This window comes from Musa acuminata, chromosome BXJ3-4, assembly GCF_036884655.1.
Source record: "Musa acuminata AAA Group cultivar baxijiao chromosome BXJ3-4, Cavendish_Baxijiao_AAA, whole genome shotgun sequence".
In the NCBI taxonomy this organism is placed as follows: Eukaryota; Viridiplantae; Streptophyta; class Magnoliopsida; order Zingiberales; family Musaceae; genus Musa; species Musa acuminata.
In genome coordinates this window covers 37,014,766-37,023,631 of record NC_088352.1, presented here as the reverse complement: position 1 = coordinate 37,023,631, position 8,866 = coordinate 37,014,766, and the positions used below count along the sequence as shown (strand labels likewise).

Here is an 8,866-nt window from a genome sequence, read left to right as displayed (position 1 = left end):
GCAGGTACTCAACCGGAGCCGACCCAACCCGGCGTCGCGGAGCCTTCCTGCCAGACCCCCCGCAATCGGCCGCCACAAGACCCCTAGAGGAGTCACGCCTGATCCCAGTCGTTCGGACCCCTGAACCAGCCGCGTCGACCCCAAGGTCACGACTAAAAAAGTTATTTACCATAACAGATTGGCGCTAGAAGGAAGGGCCTTCCCATTCACCCCCGAGATACAAGATCAAGCGATCCCGCCACACTTCCGCCTCCCCTCGCTGGACGCGTATGACGGCGCCGCTGACCTAGCGGACCACGTGGCCACCTTTCGCGCCCAGATGGCGCTATACGGGACTTCCGACGCCTTGATGTGTAGGACGTTCCCAACGACCCTACGGGGGCCGGTCCGCGCGTGGTACAGCAGCCTGAAACCCGGGACCGTCGCCTCCTTCGACCAACTTACCAAAGACTTCGAGCTTAACTTCTTGGCTTACGCTCGGCCAAAGCCGTCCATGGCGTTGCTCCTCGGGCTCAACCAGAGGGAGGACGAGCCCCTCTCCCATTTTGTGAACCATTTTACAACCCAAATTCGGGGACTATCGAACGCTCACCCCTCTCTGTTGATGCAGGCGTTCATGACAGGCCTGCGGCCTTCCAGGTTCTTTTGGTCTCTCATGGAGCGGCCCCCCGCCGCGGCCCCCGAGATGCTTCAGCGCGCTAGCCAGTTCATCGCCGCGGAGACATGGATGGCTGGGAAGCGGGAGGACCACAAAAAGGTCAAGTCGGAGCCGCCCCGACAGCAGCAACCCGTCGCGTCCCGGCGTAAGCTGGACAAATCCGACCCAAGGCCTCCCCTCCCCGCCTCGAATTCGTCCCGAACAGAAATATTTCTCCATGAGAAGGGGAAGGGGCTACTCAAGGATCCTCACACGATGAAGAACCCGCGAGAGCTCGCGAACCGTTCAAAATATTTCCGCTTCCATCGGCAGCATGGACATGACACTGAACAGTGCCGTGAATTAAAAGGGCAAATTGAGGAGCTCATTCACAAAGGGCATCTCGGCCAGTACCTCCGGCCGGACAGACAGCTATCACCACGCTCGGAAGGCCCCATCGAGCGACACATCGACGTGATAGCTGGCGGTCCCGCATCAGGGGGGGCTCCATGTCGGGAAGAAAGGCATACGCCCGAGCCGCCTCGGACGAAGCCCCCGGACACGGGCCCGAGCCCGAGATTACATTCCCGACCGGAGTATCCGAGCAACCCGAGCACGACGACGCTCTCGTGATATCGGCCAGGGTAGCCAACGCGCAGGTGAGAAGGATCATGGTCGACACTGGGAGCTCGGGCGACATACTTTATTTCGATGCCTTCCAGAAGCTCGGCCTGGCTAGAGAGAATATCAAGCTGATGTGCTCAGCGCTCACCGGATTCACGGGAGACTCAATATCACCATTGGGTGCTATCACCCTCCCCTTAACCTTAGGGGTCCCGCCGAGGTCGAAGACGGTAATGACCACTTTTCTGGTGGTCGACCTTCCCACTGCTTACAACGCCATACTCGGCCGGCCAACCCTCAACAAGGTCAGAGCCGTCGTCTCGACCTACTACCAAACCATCAAGTTCCCGACTCACGCTAGGGTCGGGGAGGTTACGGGAAGCCCCCGAGAGTCCAAGCGGTGCTACCTGACCGTCGTTTCATTGCACAAGAGGGCCAGGATCGAGCCGCCACTGGAAGACCCGCGGGAAACAAAAAAATCGGCCCCACCCCGAGCCGAGGGGATCCACCATTGACATACCACTGCAAGAAGCTCGGCCAGACCAGACGGTCAAGGTCGGTTCAGAACTGCCCGAGCGGGAACAGGAGCAACTCGTCGGCCTCCTGCGGGAAAACGCCGACATCTTCGCCTGGTCCCCATCTGACATGATGGGCGTCGACCTAGGAGTCGCACAACACCATCTCAACATCCCACCTAACGCTCGCCCGGTGAAGCAAAAACCCAGGCGCAGGCTCCTGACCGGCAACGCGCCATACGAGAGGAGGTAGGCCGACTCTTAGCGACAGACTTCATAGAGGAAGCCAGATATCCTCAATGGCTGTCCAATGTAGTCCTCGTGAAAAAACACAACGGAAGCTGGAGGATGTGCGTTGACTACACCAGTCTCAACAATGCATGCCCAAAAGACTGCTACCCCCTCCCAAGGATCGACCAACTGGTCGACGCAACCACCGGACACGCACGCGTCTCTTTCATGGACGCCTATTCAGGATACAACCAGATCAGGATGGTGCCCGAAGACAGGGAGCATACGGCCTTCCTCAACGATCAAGGGGTGTACTTCTATAAGGTCATGTCGTTCGGGTTAAAAAACGTCGGGTCCACATATCAGAGAACGGTGAATAAGATGTTCGCCCATCAGATCAGAAGGAACATGGAGGTTTACGTGGACGACATGATTGTAAAGAGCCAAGAGGCCGGAGCGCACCTTGCCGACCTGTCCGAGGCGTTCGCCACGCTACGCAAGTTCGGTATGCGACTTAACCCCACAAAATGCACCTTCGGCGTCACCTCCGGGAAATTCCTCGGGTTCATCATACACGAAAGAGGAATTGACGCCAATCCGGAAAAGGTTCAGGCAATCATCGACATGCAGTCTCCCCGGACGATCAAAGACCTGCAACGACTTAACGGAAGGATTGTCGCCTTGTCCCGCTTCCTCGCCCGGTCGGGTGATCGCTGCCTCCTCTTCTTCAGGGCGCTCAAAAACCCAAAAAACTTCTAGTGGACGACGGAGTGCGAGGAAGCCTTCAAGCAAACAAAGCAGCACCTGGCCAGCCTCCCCCGACTCGCCTCTGTTTCTCCCGGGGAGAAGCTGGGCCTTTACCTAGCGGCCTCCCCACATGCAGTCAGCTCCGTCCTGATCAAAGGAAGCTCCGGCGAACAACTTCCGATCTACTACATCAGCCACGTCCTAAGTGGACCCGAGGAGCGTTACCCGCCGATAGAGAAACTCGCTCTCGCCCTAGTACTGTCGGCTCGGAAGTTGCGCCCCTACTTCCAGGCCCACCCGGTGGAGGTCATCACCGACCAGCCTCTTCGATAGGTCCTATCTAAATTTGATGTTGCAGGACGGCTCCTCAAATGGGCAGTGGAGCTCGGCGAACATGATATAAGATATGTGCCCAGGATCGCCATCAAGGCCCAGGCGGTAGCCGACTTCATCGCGGAGCTAACTCAGATGGAAGACAGGGATCCCGAGCAACCTCCCGAAGCTTGGATCCTACACGTGGATGGCTCGGCCAGCTCGAAAGGTGCCGGCGCAGGGCTGGTTCTGCTCGCCCCCGATGGACGCGCGTTCGAGCGTTCCCTCCGCTTCGGGTTTAAAGCCACCAACAACGAATCGGAGTACGAGGCACTCCTAGCAGGACTCAGGCTGGCCCTCGAGATGTAAGTGGCTGCTATACACGTCCTCACTGACTCGTAACTTGTGGCCGAACAGCTCAGTGATGGATACGAAGCTCGGGACCCAACCATGGCGAAATACCTGGCACGGGTAAGGGACCTAACTGCCAAGTTCCCTTATTTTACGTTATCTAATGTTCCGAGGGAGGAAAACGAACGAGCCGACGCGCTAGCTAAGCTGGCGTCAAAACCAACCCCCGAAGCATGCCCGGAGATGGAGGAGCTTCCTGCCCGCGCCATCGAAGTAGCGGTTGTGGTCCCGGGTAGCACGCTGATCACATGGGTCCAAGAGATGCTACGCTTCAAGCGGGATGGGACCCTTCCCCATGACGAGGTTGCAGCTCAGCGCCTACGTCGCACACACGCCTAGTACACCGAGGAGAGTGGGCGACTTTATAAGCGGTCCTTCACCTATCCCCTTCTACGGTGCTTCGAACCCGACGAAGCCCAGACGGTCCTGGCCGAGACCCACGAGGGAGTTTGCGGAGAACACATCAGCGGGCGAACCTTGGCACACAAAATACTCCGCCAAGGTTACTACTGGCCGACCATGTGTCGGGACGCGAAAGCTTACGCGCAGCGGTGCGGTCCATGCCAGGAACATGCCCGCGCACCCCGACAGCCCGCGATCCCACTCAGCCCCATCGCGTACGCGTGGCCGTTCGCACAGTGGGGGTTGGACCTGCTCGGTCCTTTCCCACCGGCTTCAGGGCAGCGGAAGGACATCACCGTGGGAGTGGATTATTTCATAAAGTGGGTCGAGGCCGAGCCGTTGGTGACAATCACGGAACATCAAATGGAGAAGTTCGTGTGGAGAAACCTAGTGACTCGGTTCGGGTTGCCCAAAACCATTATTACGGATAACGGACCTCAGTTCGTCGGTAGAAGGTTCCGGGAGTTCTGTTCCAATCATGGCATCTAGCTAAGGTTCAGCTCGGTGCCCACCCTCAGACGAACGGGCTGGCAGAGGTAACCAATCGGCCTGGACCGACGAACTCCCGTACAGCCTGACGTTCGGAACTGAAGCTGTCTTGCCACCCGAGGTGGCTATTACCACCCTTCGGACAAGGAGCTATGATGAGGAAGTCTCGAACGAGGGACTTCGCGCCAGCCTCGACATGCTCAAGGAACGACGCGCCGACGCACACTTGAAGGCCTCTCTTACAAGAGAGCCGTCGCAAGGGTCTACAACAGAAAGGTACGACCCCGGCCGATTAAGTCAGGCGACTTGGTCCTGCGAAAGACCGAGGTCAGCGACCCGACCCGAGCAAGGGGGAAGCTAGCCCCCAAATAGGAAGGACCTTATCGGGTCGTCGAGATAATCCGATCGGGCACATACCGACTCGCAAGATTGGACGGTTCTTCCCTGTCAAGAACCTGGAACGTCCAGAACCTTAAGAAATTCTTTGTTTAAAGCAAAGGAAGTCTTACAACCATAAGGAATTTGTTTAGGGAGCTTGCCGACCAGCGAAGTAAGGAGCCAAATGCGTGGAAAACAGCCTTTTTTCATTCATTTCAAAAAACAAGCTTACAAGACTTGACCCCGACTTACAAAATCAGGCTGAACGTCTTAGGAAACAAAAATACAAAACCCCCTTTTCACGGGGCGTCTAGTCGGTCGTCGAAGGGGACCTCCTCGAGCATATCTTCTCTTTGATCCTCGGGGTAAGAAGTGAAGGGATTCTCCTCTACCTCGAGGCCGGGATGACGAGCGCGGAAGCGGGACATGGCAATCTGGTATCCATACTCAAAGGATACCTGCTCCGTCCGTGTGAGCCCAAGCTCGAATCCCTCGGACTTCTTATACGCCTCGAGGAGCTCCTTGTCCTTGACAGGTCGAAGGCAGGCCTCCTCCGCCAATGCTTCCGAGGCCGCTCTTGCTTCGGCCTTCACCCCCTCCAGCTTCTTGCTGAGGGCGCTCGCCTCCGACTTCAACAGGCGGAGCTCGACCCGCTCCAACCTTATCATTTTTTGGAGCTCCTCGTTCACTTTTTTCGAGGCCTCGAGCTCCGACGAGAGGCGAGCTGCCTCCGCCTCAGACTCCGCCACGCGCCTCTCGGCGACTGCCACGACCTCCGGACCGGCCCCGGCACGGACCTCCTAGACCTGGCGCTGGAGCTCAGCATTACGGTTGATAAGGCCCCCGATGATCCGCCCGGCATCACGCACCCTGTCCATCAGGGCCGTTGCATAATGAAGGATCTGCGAAAGGAAAGGACGGGTTAAAAAGGGGCAGCGTCAGACGAACAAAACTAACTAAAGCAAGAAGGGAAGCACCCACCCAGATCAAAGATTGGGCGGACTTGTTAAGCAACGCCTCCGAGGGCAGGACGTATAAATCCCGAGCCATGTCGGGATGAAGCGCGCCTCGAAGGAACGTTGCGGTGGGGTCCCCTCCGGCCCACACCCTGTCCCCCCGGGACAAACCACCCCAACGGGCGACCAGGGGGTCGCTGGGCCTCCCGAGTGGAACCTCCCCTACCAGTCGCGTCAGGAACGACTCCCCGTCCCCGGCTGGTAGTCAGCACAAGTCGCGTACGGAGGTCGGCCGCGGATCCTTCCCAGCCGCACGCCGGCTAGGCCCAGCCTCGCCCCGACGGGGGCCCTCCTCAGCCCCCTTTGAAGGCGCCGCCTTCGCCTTCTTCCGAGGGCGCCCCGCCTCGACCTCCAGTGGGGCATCCTTCGTGCCGGGCTGCGAGTCGGTCAGCAGCGCTGGAGGAGGGGCTTGCGAATCAGTCGGTGGTGCTGGAGGAGGGGCTTGCGGCGCGTTGTTTCGAAGGAGTGACCAAAGGTTCACCATTTCTGCAAAAGATGAGAAAAGCGTCAACACCAAGGATGAACCACGCAGATACCCGAGCCAAACGTCAACTAACGTACCCAGAGGCATCGGGCTGAGACCCGCCTCGACCAGCCACTCCTCGGTCATGTTCCGGAGGGCCTGGGACCTGGGGAGAATCTCCCTGAGCCTCCCCAGGTCGAGGCGCTCCACTTCGCCCAAACATGGGGTGGTGTTGTCGATCGCCCTCGCAGACCAACGAACTCCGAAACCCCAGTCCTGTGCGCTGCTGACGTAAAAAAACCTCCCCTTCCACCCTTTATTATTAGAAGGGGCCCTCCGGGCAGATAAAAAGTAACCCCCCGAACCCTTGGTAAGGCGATAACAGGAAAGAAAAAGGTTGAGGGTGGGGGCGATATTGGCGTAGTGGCATTCCCCTAAGAACACCACCAAGTAACGCCAAGAGTTCGGCGCCACTTGAGATGGCGAAATCCGCCAGAAAGACAAGCAGGACACAATGAGGGGGTGCAGGGGGAGGCGCAAACCCGCCTCTAGGGCGTCTAGGGTTAAGGCGAAACCCATCGGGACCGGGTCGTACGCCCGTTGTCCCGGTTCAGGCGCGCCAAGAACGTAGTCCCTCAGGATACCATAGCGCTCCCGGAGTCCGACCAGTGATGACTCACTCACATAGGAGTCCTGATCATGCGGCCACATCAAGGCCTCAAGAGCCCGTGCCACCTCCCCATCAGATGACTCAACAAGGGGCGGAGGAGGACTTCCCTCCCTAATTCCGGGGGAATGGATAGAAGAGGAGGAGGGAGAGGACACCATACTGACCTCAACTTGGGGGGGGGGGGGGGGGGGGGGGGGGGGGGGGGTGCTACGGGAGAGGATTGCGACGCTGGAGGCGAGGAGGACGACCGGAAGGAAGACGGCGAGACCAGAAGGGAAAAAACTCAGCAGCGAAAGATGGAGGTGAAGTCAGACGCCCGCTACTTAAAAAGGATGTCCCGCCAGAACCAGCGCCCCTTCGCCTCCCGAGAGTGGGCGGCAGCCCACTCGCGTGCGCGCGTAACCGTCGCGTCGCATCGGAAAGTACCCAAAGGCGCTCCGCCTTAAAGAAGACCTGACGTGGCGACCACACCAAAAAGGCAGCATCCGGACGCCTCGATCCTGACGCCCAAAGACGTGCGGCGGAAGCAATCAACTCCCCCTCAGGGAAGAAATTAAATGCGGCAGCTCTTTGATCCCCGCCGCCATTGAACTGAAGGGAGCGCCACCCGAGACCACACCTGCGCGGCAGCCCGCCTACGTTGTGCTCCTCAGCCCTCGGCTACACACCGCACGAGACCACACCTGAGCGGCTAGCCTGCCTGCATTGTGCTCCTCGACCCTCGGCTGCACGTCACCCGAGACCACACCTGCGCGGCCAGCCCGCCTGCATTGTGCTCCTCGGCCCTCGGCTGCACGCCACCCGAGACCACACCTGCGCGGCCATCCCACCTGCGTTGTGCTCCTCGGCCCTCGGCTGCGCGCCACCCGAGACCACACCTGCGCGGCCAGCCCGCCTGCGTTGTGCTCCTCGGCCCTCGGCTACACGCCACCCGAGACTGCACCTGCGCGGCCAGCTCGCCTGCGTTGTGCTCCTCGGCCCTCGGTCGCACGTCGCCCGAGACCACACCTACGCGGCCAGCCCGCCTGTGTTGTGCTCCTCGGCCCTCATCGACTCCATGACCCCCGAGTCCAACTCCGATCGGCCTGCCCACATGCACCGTGCCCCTCGGATCCGTGTGGCCAGCCCACCAGAGGCCAGAAGCCATGCATCGGACCCCCCGCATGCAAAAATCGACACATAGCTCCTTTCGGGGGGGGGGGGAATATGATAGGGGTAAAAGCAGATTTGACATAACACATCGGGTTTGACGTAACACATCACGACGTCAGCCCCCCTGGATGGCACACTGCTCTAGGGGGCGAGCATTAAACATCAACATAATGTGCACCCTCACTCACCGTACCCAGACGACCTCATCGTCTGACCCTGCACGACCGTCCGAGGCAGGGGAAGGCACCGACCGAGGCTCGCCATACCCTGCGGCAGCTCGACCTTCCACGCAACACCCACGACGACGACAGGCACCATCGGAGGTATGACCCTGCCTCGGCAGGGTGGCACATAATGTAACATCAAACTCACCTACAAATACTCCCAGGCCCCAAGCAAACGAAAAAAAGGACACAGCAGCACAACTTCACCCAAAAACTCCTCTCTCAATCACTGACTTGATCGTCGGAGGGGTCGGGCCGAACCACCGACCCGACCTATGTGCAGGTACTCGACCGGAGCCGACCCAACCCGGCGTCGCGGAGCCTTCCCGCCAGACCCCCCGCAATCGGCCGCCACAAGACCCCTAGAGGAGTCACGCCTGATCCCAGCCGTTCGGACCCCTAAACCAACCGCGTCGACCCCAAGGTCACGGCTAAAGAAATTATTTACCATAACAAGCTGAATCATATGTTCAAATAAAATGAAACGGGCTATAGATGTTATGCATAGAGATGGAGAACACGAAGAAGAGGATGCTTGTGGGAACTGTGTTGCCTCCACCGTCATATCTCCCGGAAGTAGATCGAATCTTTATTT

General features: G+C 59.1%; 1 protein-coding gene across 1 annotated transcript; it reads left to right on the top strand.

Moving 5' to 3' along the window:
* Positions 1 to 319: 319 nt before the first annotated feature.
* On the top strand, positions 320 to 1,270 carry LOC135636415 (uncharacterized). Its single transcript, XM_065148103.1, has one exon. It carries the CDS (start codon positions 320 to 322, stop codon positions 1,268 to 1,270), a length of 951 nt encoding a protein of 316 aa, XP_065004175.1.
* Positions 1,271 to 8,866: the final 7,596 nt, after the last annotated feature.

Coding starts and splice junctions, on each gene's coding strand:
- LOC135636415 (XM_065148103.1), top strand. CDS start 320: ATGGCGCTATACGGGACTTCCGACGCCTTGATGTGTAGGACGTTCCCA.